We start from the raw sequence: 15,125 nt of genomic DNA on the forward strand, positions 1-15,125 counted from the left end.
GATCGGATTCGCACAGCCAGCACTGCAGTGAGAGTGAGTGAGCCAGGTAGGGGCAGAGAGCTGCGAGTGCGAGCGCCCCCCCCCCAGATATTGCGCCCGGTGCGGCCGGCCCCCCCTGCACCCCCCACGCAACGCCACTGGCTGCAAGGGGGACACCAAAGCAACGCTTGAGGATGCAGTGCGAGAGGCAAATGGAAGAATCCAGCCGTTGGTGGGGGCCGTTACAGCAGGCCGGGGGGGGGCACAGCAGAACAGACCCAACCCCTATGGTGGGGGGGGGAGTCACTGGCAGTGGGCCAAAGGGGACCCAAAACAACCTTTTTGAGCTTCTTTTTGAGCTCCATGGTCTCTGCTGTGGGGGGGGGGGCAATGCTGATCCAGCCACTCCATCCACAGAGCCTGGCCCCGGGGCATACCTAGAAGTTGGTCAGACTGGCCCTCGCCAACAGCGCAGGACCAGGGGGCGCAAACATTGCGCCTCTCCCCTCTTGCTCAGAGTAGGCAAGAACCCGGGCAGAGGCGGATTTAGGGCGTCCCGACCAGGGCAGCTGCAAGCAGTGGCGTAGCGTGGGTTGTCAGTACCCGGGGCAAGGCAAGTAATTTGCGCCCCCTAACCGCACCGCACGCCTGGCACCCCCCCCCCTCCACAGTGGGGGGCGACCCGGCGACTCGGAACGGATTCGCACAGCCAGCACTGCAGTGAGAGATAGTGAGTGAGCCAGGTAGGGGCAGAGAGCTGCGAGTGCGAGAGCCCCCCCCCCCCATATTGCGCCCGGTGCGGCCGCCCCCCCTGCACCCCCCAGGCTACGCCCCACGCTGCAAGGGGGACACCAGTGGCGTAGCGTGGGGGGTGCAGGGGGGGCCCGGCCGCACCGGGCGCAACATCTGGGGTTAGGGCAAATCCACAGGTTAGGGGGCGCAAATCCACGGGTTAGGGGGCGCAAATCCACGGGTTAGGGGGCGCAAATCCACGGGTTAGGGGGCGCAAATTACTTGCCTTGCCCCGGGTGCTGACAACCCACGCTACGCCACTGGGCAAATCCACAGGTTAGGGGGCGCAAATCCACGGGTTAGGGGGCGCAAATCCACGGGTTAGGGGGCGCAAATTACTTGCCTTGCCCCGGGTGCTGACAACCCACGCTACGCCACTGGGGGACACCAAAGCAACGCTTGAGGATGGAGTGCCAGAGGCAAATGGAAGAATCCAGCCGTTGGTGGGGGCCGTTACAGCAGCCCGGGGGGGGGCGCATTCCGCCCTGCGGCTCCAGCCTCCCCTGGAGAAGCGCGCCCTGAGGCCCCATCTCTCTGGGTTTAGGATTGCGCTTTTACTTATCTCCTCGCCCTACGAACTGCGCTAAAAAGAGCCTCCCTGGGTGAAGAGTTAAAAGAGGCTCTGAAGGGAGAAAGCGAATGGATGTTTTACTCGTGACTCCGTCTACTTCTGAGGCGGCAGTCGGCGCTGAAATGAAAAACTTTGGGGGGGGGGCGCCGCCAGATCTCCCCAGCGCGCTTCCTGCGCCCGGAGGAGGTCTGGATGCGGAGGGCGCCGCGCGCGCAAGGGGGCGCCGAGGCGCCTTTTGCTCTCCCAGGCCGCCGAGCGAGGGAGGCGGAGCCCGCGCTCTCCACCTCCCCGCGTCGCTGATGGCCGCTTCCTCCCGGCGGACCTCTGAGGGGCCGAGAGAGACGTGACCACCATGAGGGAGAGCGGAGGGTCGTCTGTGACGGTGCGGACGGGGCTGGTGGCGGGGCTGGCGGTCGGGGCCGGCCTCTGCTACTGCGTTTACCGAGCGAGCAGGCGGAGAAGGGGCCGCGAGGGAGGGGCAAAGCGGGGAGATGTTCGCCCAGGGCAGGAGCACCAGGCGGCCGCCCCCACATTGCTCCAGAAAGTGTCGGCGATGCCCGTGATTTCCAGCCCGGGCCGGAAGGGGCCGGAAAACCTTCGGCAAGGTAAGAGCGCCGGGCGCTTTGTTTTGTTCATAATGCATTTTCCAGTTACCCAGTTTGCGCTTTCCAAGAGGATAGTGAGAAGTCCCAGTAACGGATTTACATATAAGCTAAACAAGCTATAGCCTAAGGCCCCACTCTCTTGGGGGCCCCACAAAAAACTGGATGCACATTTCCAAAATGTTAAGTTGGAGCTTAATAATTATTTCACTATTAATATATTTCTTCTTAATTGTACAGTGGTGCCTCGCAAGACGAAATTAATTCGTTCTGCAAGTTTTTTCTTCTTGCGAGTTTTTCATCTTGCGAAGCACGGTTTCCCATAGGAATGCATTGAAAATCAATCAATGCGTTCCTATGGAGACCGTCCGGGGACAGAGGGGAAGCATCGCGCGCCTTCCCCTTGTTCCCCTCTTCCCCGTTGCTGCTCCTTGGTTCAAAAGAGGGGACAGAGGGGAAGGCGTGCGCGCCTTCCCCTCTGTCCCCGGAGATTGCGGGGCTGGCAACGGGGAGAAGCGATCTTCTCCCCGCCGCCCCTTGCTTCAAAAGAGGTCCGGGGACAGCGGGGAAGACGCGCTGCGCTTCCCCGCTATCCCCGGAGCTTGCGGGGCAAGCTTCGTTTTGCGAAGCAAGCCCATAGGGAAATGCGTCTTGCGAAGCGGCTAAGAAAACGAAAAACTCCTTCGTCTAGCGAGTTTTTCATCTTCCGAGGCGTTCGTCTTGCGGGGTACCACTGTACAGTGGTACCTTGGGTTACATACACTTCAGGTTACAGACTCCGCTAACCCAGAAATACTGCTTCAGGTTAAGAACTTTGCTTCAGGATGAGAACAGAAATCGTGCTCCGGTGGCACAGTGGCAGCAGGAGGCCCCATTAGCTAAAGTGGTGCTTCAGGTTAAGAACAGTTTCAGGTTAAGAGCAGACCTCCGGAACGAATTAAGTACTTAACCCGAGGTACCACTGTATTTCACTATTAATATACTTCTTAATTGTATTTCAGTTCAACAATTACTTTGATAAAATACATTTTGTTATGTGCAAATGGTTTAAGATACCCATTAGGACCATAAACTCCCATATACAGTCATACCTCGGGTTGAAGTTGCTTCAGGTTGAGCGTTTTCAGGTTGCGCTGCGCAGCGACCCAGATTTAATAGAACACGTTACTTTGGGGGTTTCATGTGCAGACCCTCAAGATGACATCACGCGCATGCACAGAAGTGACGAATTGTGACCCGCACACGTGCAGACACGGGTTGCGTTCGCTTCAGGATGCGAATGGGGCTCTGGAATGGATCCTGTTCGCATCCAGAGGTACCACTGTAGCATATACTCAATACAAAAAACAGCAACAATTTGTTGTTGACAGAGGACAGCTGGACATATAAAGGGCCCCATTACCTTCAGTAGTTTAGGGCCTCATCAGACCTAAATCCGGCCCTGAGTACGCCAGTGGCAAGTGCAGAGAAATACAGCTGTGTATCCCTTAGACCAGTGTTTCCCAACCTTGGGCCTCCAGCTGTTTTTGAACTACAATTCCCATCATCCCTGACCACTGGTCTTGCTAGCTAGGGATGATGGGAGTTGTAGTCCAAAAACAGCTGGAGGCCCAAGGTTGGGAAACACTGCCTTAGACCACCTCATGAGAAGAGAAGACACCCTGGAAAAGACCCTGATATTGGGAAAGATGGAGGGCATAAGGAGAAGGGGACGGCAGAGGACGAGATGGTGGGACAGTGCTCTCGAAGCTACCAGCATGAGTCTGACCAAACTGCGGGAGGCAGTGGAAGATTGGAGTGCCTGGCGTGCTCTGCTCCAGGGGGTCACGAAGAGTCGGACACGACTAAACAACAATCCCTTAGACCAGAGCTGTTTAGGACTCCTCAATCACTTGTCAGAAGCACACACAGTTCAAGGGGTTCACATGTTATTTATGTACATGCTACAGTGGTGCCTCGCAAGACGAAATTAATTAGTTCCGCGAGTTTTGTCGTCTTGCGATTTTTTTCGTCATGCGAAGCACGGTTTCGGAAAAGTTTTGGAAAAGCTTCAAAAATCACCAATGTCTTCAAAAACCTCAAAAAAGGCTACCACACCGCGTTCTATGAGTTGCTCCTCGAAGTCAAGTCGCAACTGTATTAACAGTGTTAAGAAAAAGGAAACAAACTTGCAAGACGTTTCCGTCTTGCGAAGCAAGCCCATAGGGAAAATCGTCTTGCGAAGCAGCTCAAAAAACAAAAAACCCTTTCGTCTAGCGGGTTTTTTGTCTTGCGAGGCATTCGTCTTGCGAGGTACCACTGTATTAGCATAACATTACAAGGGCCTGTCTAGCTAGGCAGTTTGGCCTGCAGTTTACTACTGATAATAGTAGACTGCAGTTGTGCAATTTATCCCATGATTTGCTGCTAATTAACAATCCATTCTGGGATTGTTAGTTGTGCAAAACATTATGACTCATTAAAGGTAGGCAAGCCTCTCTGCAGTTAGCCTGATCAGAGGCTCTTCTTTCCCCTCTTGCCATTAGAGACTTTTTCATTTATTAAAAAAATGAACCTTTTTGTTCAGGCACCCATTGCTAATTAGTGAACGAGGTTGTTGCTTCTTACCTAGACTAACTGCTGATAAGGTATAATAACCCTGTTTCAAATACTGTATATCTCTCCCTCCTCTTCTTTCCACACTGTTTCCGAGGTGGCTTGGAGCCAATTGGACAAATGCAGTTTTAAGTAAAGAAGGAAGAACCCAAGCCCACTGTCCTAGGAGGTAGAATAGATAGGAAATACATGGTTATTATTAGTTCCAAGACAAGATGAAATGAAGTGAAATGAAATGTCAAACACTGGTTCAGAACAGAAATCCTCAGATGCAGGGAGAACAACATTCATTGCTTTATTCTGCTCCATAAAAATCCAGTTAAATAGGACTTTATTATCATAACCATCTTACTAATTGGTCATTGGAGCTGTGTTAATGATCTGCCCACTGTCACCAAAATGTATCTCTGTTTTAACACAGCCTTTTATGTTCATGTCTAACTTCGTCATTGGGCTATAATAGTTCAGAGTGTAGCTACACAGGTTTGAAATGCAAAGAAATGCCTAATGTAAAATAAAATAAAAAGTTGTACTGCAACTATTTTAACTAGTGCATATACACACATTAACCACTGTAGACTAGTGCAGACTTTCAAATATGCAATGTAGAGGCAGGTGTTAACACTCTATTCCAGGGATGGGAAGTTTCAGGCGCAGGCACCAAATGTGGCCCTGTAGCCCCCTCTGTCTGGCCCTTGGGACTCTCTCCAAGTCACACACGCCTCTCCCCAGACCATATACCTCACTGCCCCTGCTTTACACCCTAACAGTTTTTGCATGGCTGGAATGTGTCCTTGATGTCTGGGTAGAGAGGATAGAGTGGCGTGTGAGCCTATGTAGCAACTAGCCCATTGCATAAAAGACAACCTAAAATGTGTTGCTCCACCCACTTTTACCCCAGGCCCAATCCACCACTGACATGATGATGTTGCCCTGGTAAGGCTGCCCAGAAGGGATTGTGGCCTTGATCCGCTCCTTCCTTTCCTCTCCCTCCTCAACTAGTGTAGAAATTGTTTATGTTTCTAAAATTTCTAAAATTAGAAGACGTGGATCTTCCGAAATCATCCCATGATCTGGAGGCACACCATATACAGAATCTTATTCGTTTACTTGACTCTACGAAGGATCCCACAGTTCAGGAGCAAGCCTTGGTTACATTGAGCAACAGTGCTGCATTCTCTGCAAATCAGGTAAGTATTGTTCTTTGCTTAAAAGAAAAGAAAACATATAAAAGACAATAAGATAAAGTAATAATCATGTAAAAACTAATTAAAACAATGCAATTTGTTTCCTTGGGATCAGGATCATATTAAGAGTGGGGTATAAATCTTCAAAATGAAATCTTCTACAAGTAGATCTTGGCTTCTGTTAGGTCAGTGGTTCCCAATTAGCAAAGTACTTCAGAGCCCGTTTTTCGAAAGCCATGGCTTTTGAAAATATTTATATCTCTGTGGTAGTTTTTGGTATTGTGAATTGTGCTACGGACCCCCTGGGTGGATTACGCAGACCCCCGGGGGTCCACGGACCACCAATTGGGAACCACTGTGTTAGGTAACTGTAATACTTAGCTGTGTATTTTTCTAGGACCAATACAACTTCCACAGCTTAAGTGACAGAATTCTAAGCAGACCCATAGTGCCTTGTCCCATCTCAACGCTAGTGGTGCCTCCAGACTCTCATTATTGTGGAGAGGGCCTCAAGAACACAAACTTTCAGTTTGTGCATTTAGGGCTCTGTTGCTGTAGCTCAACAAATCCACTTTTTTAAAAAAGAAAGACTTTGTGTAGTTTGGAAAGTGATGAGGAAATGCATTGAAAGTGTGAAATAAACGAATGATGAGCGGAAAGCTATATGAACGCCCTGCAAGAAAATCAGGATAAATTTTCATTGTAATAAACCGCCCTGCAGACAAATCAGAACAAATGCTCAGTAGAGACCAGCATTAATTTTTCCTCTACATAAGCTTTGTGCAAGTAAATAGGTTGAATGCTCAGTAAACAGGTCATCTGGAGGAGCCCTTATAGAGGAAACGGGAGATTGAGTTGAGAGTACTACACTGTTCTGTACCTTACCTCAATGAGAAAAAGTAGAGATGTCGTTAGTCGTTGGCAAGGATGATGCACAGAGCCTTTTGCATGAGCAAACTACAGTTCCATGAACACTTGTGAGGAGGTAGGCAATTTCATTCCCCCTTCCAACTCCTGCATAACTGTCCCACTTGAAAAGAGTGTCCTGGTGTGTTGGAGTAGTTTGGGAGAGGTGGGAAGGAGGTAAAAATGATACCTTTTGCAGTGTCTACCCATATGCTCCACCTTACAGTAAATGCTATGCCTAGAGTAGTTTTTACAGATTAGATAAAAATGAAATCCAATTTCTTCATTGTATTCTTTGTTGATTCAAGCAGAATTCATATAACAATTAAAACATATTTTGTTTGGCTCCCGGAATTAAATTAAGATAATTGTATATCACACATTTTTCTCTTTAACTCGTAGGATATAATTCGAAATTTAGGCGGGCTTATCGTCGTTGGAAAAATGCTTTCAGTTCCTGACACTAAAGTGAAAGAAAAAGCACTGAATGCACTTAATAACTTGAGTATGAATATTAAAAATCAAGAAGAGATGAAGGTAAGTTTAAAAGCAACAAATTCTACTACAGAAAACTCTGTGCATAAATAAATATATGAAGAACTTTTTGTGCAATCCCGTTTAGATTCAAAGCAATGAAAGCTTTCCCGTTGACTTCAATGTGATCTAAGCTTTCCCCTGTAATCTTGATTAGGTAAATACTTTTTATAATGATTAATTACAGCATTTTACATGCTGCCCTTCAGTTAAAACTCCCAGGACAGCTCTCCAAGTCATAAGCAACACCAGATTAATAACAAAGATTAGCATAAATTTAACTCAAAGGGGCTTTCCATATGTGGGACACCACGGCTGAAAAGGCCCTCTCTCTGGTACTACCCACCTGACATAAGAAGGGAAGGGCATTCAGAAGAGGACCACTAATGATGAACAAAAAATAGGATGACTTACTTCTCTTGTCACAGTCATCCAACCTACATTACTTTAAGTTCAGGTGCTGTTCAAACAAGTGTTGCAAATAAATATGACGACATGCCAATTTTAGTATTTGTATTCAGAGGGCAATGAATTGGCTCTTGAATCTGCATGATGAAACCTAAAACTGTAGGGATAGTTGGTGGTGTTGCCCCTCAATCTACCGTATATACTCGAGTATAAGCCAACTTTTTCAGCACATTTTTCATGCTGAAAAAGCCCCCCTCGGCTTATACTCGAGTGAGGGTCCCACTTACCTGTTCTCCGGTGCAGTGTGGATGACTTGTGAGCGGCAGAGGCTGTTGTCGGCAGAGGAGGAGGAACGAGCAGCCTAAAAGCAGCCCTTTTTGACTGCTCCTTCCTCCTCCTCCGCTGCCGTCGACAGTGGCAAAGTTGCGTGTCTGCAAACAGCCCCGAAGTTGTGCATGGCATGTGCAAACGCTTAAAGAAGCCCAGGCGTTCCGGCGCATGCGCGGCAGTGCTCCTTTAAACAAAACCAAAAACCAGACAGAGTGGCGGTTGCTGTGGCAACTGCCATTATGGTTCTAGAAGGTGCTCACGAAGGGAAGCTGCCTCTCATGTCCTACTCCACTAGCCCGAGGCGTGCGGGGCTGCCCCGGATGGTGCTGCGCTGGCTATAGAGCCTTGATCTCAGCTTCTCACCTATGCGTTTCTGTACGTGAGGCCGCCCTCCGCCTCTCTGCTTCCCACACCATGGCTGCCTTGACACTTCCACGGAGCTTTGAGGGAGCTTGAACTCAAGCCCTTTGATATGTGTATATCAAATGTTCTGAGACCGAAGGCTGGGCGAACCAGTGGAGTAGAGAGGCCCCCCTTTTGGGGAGGGGGGGGGAGCACCTGTGCTCTGTTGTCATCACTGCTGGAAACATCGGGTAAGATAGCACCAGCATCCCCTTTATCCGTTGAGAAGAGGTTCCCTTCCTTAAAAATTAAACCTGTGGGCTTGCGAAGTTTAGTCCAGAATTAGCTTCTGGTCCACAAGATACCTTTCTTTCCCTAGGAAGAAAGGCTTTGATAGTGGCAGCCCCCACTGGAGGACTTGTAGTTGCTGCATCACAATCCTGGATTTGCATAAAGGCAGCAAGCAAAAGTGAAGTCAGGTTGCACAAGAGTAGTGAGCGTGGCATGACAGTGAGAAGGGAGAAACACTGAAAGGCTGGAGGGGACGGGGGAAACTGGCAGTTTTAAACAATGGTAAGAGGTTTGAGTAAAGTACTGTGGAATATTTGAGAGCTCTCATGAGGCAGCTGAGGAATGGAAGAGGGAGTAGTTTGAGTACAGTGAGAAGGGGGAGAGATGAATGTTTTTGTACTTTACAAGTTATTGTTGGTACCATATTGTTTTTGTTGACCCTCTTTTCCACTTACAGAGCTAGTTTACTGTTTTTCTTTGAAATAAATATTCAAAAACATTTAACCTACTGATTGATGCCTCAATTAATGTAATTCTATTGGTATCTATTTTTATTTTTGAAATTTACCAGTAGCTGCTGCATTTCCCAGCCTAGGCTTATACTCGAGTCAATAAGTTTTCCCAGTTTTTTTGTGGTAAAATTAGGTGCCTCGGCTTATATTTGGGTCGGCTTATACTCGAGCATACAGTGGTACCTCAGGTTAAGAACTTAATTCATTCTGGAGGTCCGTTCTTAACCTGAAACTTTAAGCTGAAGCACCACTTTAGCTAATGGGGCCTCCCACTGCCACCTCGCAGCTGCTGTGCAATTTCTGTTCTCATCCTGAAGCAAAGTTCTTAACCCGAGGTACTATTTCTGGGTTAGCGGAGTCTGTAACCTGAAGCGTATGTAACTGAAGCGTATGTAACCCAAGGTACCACTGTATATGGTATTAACAATACTTTACTTTAAACATCTGCAGAGAAGAAAAACGATAACTCTACATTTAGAATATGTTGTTAACGGAAGGATTATTGTGATAAAAGGTTTTGCCAATTGTTTAAATTAGCAGCATTTGCTATTCCTCATGTTAAAAAAAGGTACTTTGTCGCTACCTTTGCTTACTTGTTCAAAATTTGTGTTCAACAGCGATAATATTTTGTTTTTAATGATAACAGTGGGATTATCACTGGGAGTGGTTTGTTCTGATCGTGTTTTTGTTTTTCCCTCCCTAAGATATATATTACCATTGTTTGTGAGGAGACAGATTCATCTCCCTTGAACTCTGAACTTCAGCTGGCTGGGCTTCGATTTTTAACCAATATGTCTGTTACCAATGACTATCATTACATGATGACAAGCTTCATACCATGCTTTCTTCATATGCTTTTGGAAGGAAATGAAAGAACACAGGTACCATAAGATGCTCTATCTTGTTAGGAGGAAAATCTTTTGGATTCTGCTTTTCTTGTCCTTTAATTCTCTGTGTATTAAATTACTTTTAAAATTAATAGTAGTCATGCACATAAGTTAAAGGGGGTAGAAAATGTTTTTAGCTGATTTTTCTTTCCTCACCTCTTTTTAAAAAGTGAGGGAGTAGGACCATTTAGGTTTCTGAACTCCAGAGCCAACTCAATTTTTTAAAAACTCCAATTAGAAAAGGGATTTGAACCAGAGCATTAAAACAATTGCTTATTGGTCATTCATAAGACCTTAGCAGGACTCCATTCCCTGTTCCTTTGTAAGTTAAGGGCGCCACAAGATAGCTCTCTATCACTCTCAGCCTGTTTACTTTGAGTGAAAATAACAGCAGAGCTTGTTTTGAACAGTTCTGAATGTTTCTTCTTTAGATTACAGAAGCACACATTCATAGAAGAAAACAGGAGTCTCTGAGAATTCAGGATAGATTTATACTTCTGAAAGATGGATGTGAATTTTAAATTAAGAATAGGTGCAAAGAAGCTCCTAGAAGAATAAGGTTGCTGTCACTAGCCATGCTGCATTGCAGCTTTGGGGTCAGTTTACACTTGACAGCTCAGATTAACTTTGTGTTTCCGCTGAGTACTATGCAAGCTTCATTAATGTGTGGCCCCAAAATTCCAGATTCCCCCCCCCCCCCGCAACTGTTGTCAAAGTTTGGTGCTAGTTTTGTGCCACAAACCCTGCTTTCTGCAGTGCCCTCCAGACTGAGTAATTGACAGCCAAACCAGGGCTCATAGGTTTACCCCCAAACTCAACTCTGTCTGCTTGACTACAGACTGGTCCCAAAGTGGTGTGCTGGTTTGGTGCTGCAAACCCCCCTTTCTGTGCTCCCCTTTCTGTGTTTATATTATTTTGCTATTTTTTCTCCTTATAATTTTGGTTTTGTCACCATGTTGAACTGCCAGAAAAAGTGGGATCTAATTTTTTTGTTTTATGATCTCCTAGCCTGCAGTTTGTAAGTTGTGCTTGCAAACCTTATTGATAAGTAAATTAGTAATATGTGTTCCTAATATTTCCTGCTTATTTTATGTGTTGTGTTAAATCCAAAGTATATTATTAAAATTAACTTTCCCCCTATATTAATAGGTGCAAGTTCTAAAAGTGCTTGTGAATTTATCAGCAAACCCAGCTATGACGGAACATCTCCTTAATGCTCAGGTAATGCTACTTTTTATGCTTCTTTCAACAATTACTATTTGAAGAAATAATAATAATAATAATAATAATAATAATAATAATAATAATAATAATATTTTATTTTATTTATAACCCGCCCTCCCCAGCCGAAGCCGGGCTCAGGGTGGCTAACAACAATAAAATAAGACAACATTCTAAAATCATTTCATTATAAAATTAATTCAAATCAAATTGATGGCAACCAGTGGCTAGAGTTCTGTGAAGATTGCCAAAGGAGGGAGTCAGGCTGTGCCCTGGCCAAAGGCCTGGTGGAACAGCTCTGTCTTGCAGGCCCTGCGGAAAGATGTCAAATCCTGCAGGGCCCTAGTCTCTTGCGACAGAGCGTTCCACCAGATCGGAGCCACAACCGAGAAAGCCCTGGCTCTGGTTGGTGCCAGCCTAACCTCTCTGTGGCCTGGGACCTCCAAGATGTTTTTGTTTGAAGACCGTAAGTTCCTCTGTGGGACATACCAGGAGAGGCGGTCCCGTAGGTACGAGGGTCCTAGGCCGTATAGGGCTTTAAAGGTTAAAACAGCTATAGCTGAGTGAGCAGAGGTAAGGAATACTCCAGGTTAGTAGCTGGAGAATGCCTGAGGTGTATGGTGCTCAAAATTTTATTTTGGGTTGGCATAGGGAAGTTCAGAAGCTAGTAAATTACTAGAGCCCATGAAGGTGGGCAAGTGATACATATGATATTTACTAAAAAGATGTATGCTCACTTATTTTTTCATGCCTATGAACAACTATTTCTTGTTTGTTTAATTCTCTAGGCACCCTGCTTATTATCCCTGTTTGACACCTGCATAAACCAAGAAGTTTTGCTCAGGGTCCTGGTGTTTGCCACGAACTTAACAAAACTTACGCAAAAGGACAAGAGCATTACTGTCCCTCATCACAATGAAGGTTCAATTTTTTCTGTACTCTGGGGGAATACTACAGAGTGTGCTCAGAAACTAACATCTTTGTTGTACCATCATGACACGGAAGTAAAAGAGCAAGTGGCAGAACTGATAATGCAGCGGTGCTGAAACTGGAAATCGTTAAAAGCCTCCATTCAAAATCAAATTCCGGATGCAAAAGCCTAAGCTGATGCTTATGAATGTAGGACTCACAATATATATATATGTAGGCCTACATGTTCATGGAACAGGAAGAAAAGTAGTAGAACTTCTTGCATGTATGAAACTACTTTCAACCTCGATGGAAAAGCATTATAGGGTAAAATTCACATGAAGCTGTAGATCAGTACTGTTCATTTATGTTGCTAAATACAATTTGTGTAGAGCTAATTTCTGTAGAAATGCTTCAGCCATAACTTTGCATGTTTTGATTTAAAGCTGTGTCTCTAGAGTCCAACTCACTTCAAATAGGAGTTAGGCATTTTGTGTTGCTGGTTTCATCCTTGCTACTTTTCAGGTGTCTCAGACTTTTTTTAAAAATGCTGATATTTAAGTCATTTAATTATTTTCAGTTCAGACATTTAATTATTTTAAAGATGAGCCAGCTATTCTTATAGCTATTTTGTGGTGTCTTATGTTTTATTCAGTTTGTATATTTGTATATTTTTGTACACTGCCTTGATAGATAGATCAAGATCAATTAAAACATTTATACTATTTTCTTAGGGCTGAGAAAACCTGATGCTAGAATATTTTGGCTGTATGTGAGTTCCATATGTAAATATGGAGAAAACTCCATATAAGGGTAGAACCTCTATTGAAATGTATGAGGAACAGCTTGTGTATAGCAAGCTGCAAGATTGCAACAGGTATAACAGCATTTACAATGAGCATACAATGTTTTGTAATGTGTTGGCATTGCTGTCTCCCGTACCCTGTTTTTATATACCAGTACAATGAGTATTAAGATAATCAGACTGTGCTTTTTTATCTACTATTTAACTTTAAGCCCTCTAAAAAGAATAGCTTGCAATTATGCACACAAAAATTAAATTTACACCTCTGGAAGGAATTTATTTTTGTTTTGCAAAGATGGTCAGATTTATGCATGGCTGAGTTTATACTCGAGGTAGAAACCTTGCAGCCTGGTTATGACAGATTTCATCAGTTACAAAAGGATGTTACTGCCCAGTATCTTACAGATGAACTTAAGTCCTCCAACAAGTGAGCTGTGAACATCAGTGTACCCAAAGCCATAATTCATTGCATTTGTGTTTTAGTAGCTCAAACCCATATACCTGAATAAAATGTAAAGTAGCAATTAAATGAAAAAGTAGTATGTTTCAAATGCAGTGCCATAGTACTCTCCCATTTGTATTAAAAGAGAATAGATTTCACAGCAAACACAATTATGTAGTGATGTAAAACTGCAAATAGTATGTTGAATACTTTAGCTGGAGATAAATCCTACTAAAGAAAAATTGGGAGAGAAAAAGGAGTGTAGTTAAATTAAATGGTTATTTCTTATTGTGAGAGTCCAAGTCATATTAACATAAAATACTCAAAGTATTATTCAATAATATGACTACTTCTGAGCAAGAGAAATCTTTATTTTGTAAATAAGTTTTACTAGTTTGACACATGTATAATTGGCCATTTTTTACAATGTTGAACAAATTAATATCATGCTTTTAAATTGTTATAAGCAATTTGTATATGTTTTTCCACATCATTCTGACAAACCAATTCATTTGAAGCCCACAGTTGGCGGCAGGGAGCAAGAACAAACAAAACAAGCTGAATAAAGATTTCAGAGAACAAACGGTTCCAGTTACATGCGGCTTGCTTATTCTCAAAACAAGAAGTGTTCAGGCCTGTGCTAGAACAATTTCACAGTGACAACACAATGCAAAGTGTACAGAGATTCTGGCCAGCAGCAACATAAATAGGCATTTTTTTGTAGTTAGAACTCTTTGAAAAGGCACATTTTATAATTTCAAAACTTGGCTCTTACATTTGCAATTGAAAATGTACAAGCATTCAGTAAAGTCAGTGTTTTGTTCAAAATGTGCTTTTAGCAACTAGTTGTGTTGGAAGACACCATCAAAAATCCTCTTAATTTCCAACAGCTACAAAGGCACAGGGCACATTCTCTAAGACGTGATCATTCTGCTCAAGAGAAATAATGGGCTGGGACTATGCACACTAATGCTGCAGTACTCAAAACATTTTCCATGTGGCTACTGCATTGGTTGTAAAACTCAAAACCACTTCCATCAGGGTAGTTTCAGGATCTTTAAGTAGACCAGCACAACCCAACATTTTACACCAAGTGGGCTGCAAGAGTACTTTGAGACGGAACCCGCAGGCCACACGCTACCTTATTGCACAGGCCAAAATTTGGTCCCCATCACCCCTGCAGGTCTTATGCTGCCTTTCCACAGCCGAATAAGAAAGGTGCAAGGCTTTGAGAAGGAGGCATGAGGCCCTGACAGGGTCCTAGAACTCCCACCTTCTTCCCAAAGCTGGGAAGGCACTAACTATGCTTTGCAAAGGAGGAGGGAGGATTCTGGGACCCAGTCAGAGCCCTCATGCCTCCTTCCCAAAGCCCAGTGCCTCACTTACCTGGCTTTGGGAAGGCAGCGCAAGGGCTGCGGGGGGGGGGGAGCATCAAATGTCGCTAAAAAGGCCTCGAGGGACACATGCAGCCCTCAGGATGCATGCTGGACTGCCCTGAACTAGATCATTTCAGATTTTAGCCTAATCCAAAAACAACAACAACCCAAGCCCTTTCTGATGTTAAACAATAGTAGCTAAGGCTGTGCTCCTAATCCCACTTATGAGGAAGGAAGTCCCACTGAATTAAATAGGACTTGATTCTGAGTAGGCATGGTTAGGATTCTGCTTTAAAATATGCAATCTGAAACATGCATACTGGTTCTATCACTGCAGGCTTGGCATCTGAGTAAGGATGCTAAAGATTAGAAAGTGTGTCCATTTCAAAGGATGGTGGGATGTATGCAAATGAAGGTTTTGATCCTAATCACCTGC

General features: G+C 44.8%; 1 protein-coding gene across 1 annotated transcript; it reads left to right on the plus strand.

Annotated features, from left to right (window-relative positions):
- The first annotated feature begins 1,598 nt into the window (after positions 1-1,598).
- Positions 1,599-14,846, plus strand: ARMC10 (armadillo repeat containing 10). The gene is made up of 6 exons (XM_028745700.2): positions 1,599-1,947; positions 5,581-5,729; positions 7,035-7,169; positions 9,754-9,930; positions 11,086-11,157; positions 11,946-14,846. Exons 1-6 carry the CDS (start codon positions 1,695-1,697, stop codon positions 12,201-12,203), a joined length of 1,044 nt encoding a protein of 347 aa, XP_028601533.2. The 5' UTR covers positions 1,599-1,694; the 3' UTR covers positions 12,204-14,846.
- Positions 14,847-15,125: the final 279 nt, after the last annotated feature.

Source organism: Podarcis muralis, chromosome 10 (assembly GCF_964188315.1).
Source record: "Podarcis muralis chromosome 10, rPodMur119.hap1.1, whole genome shotgun sequence".
Taxonomy (NCBI): Eukaryota; Metazoa; Chordata; class Lepidosauria; order Squamata; family Lacertidae; genus Podarcis; species Podarcis muralis.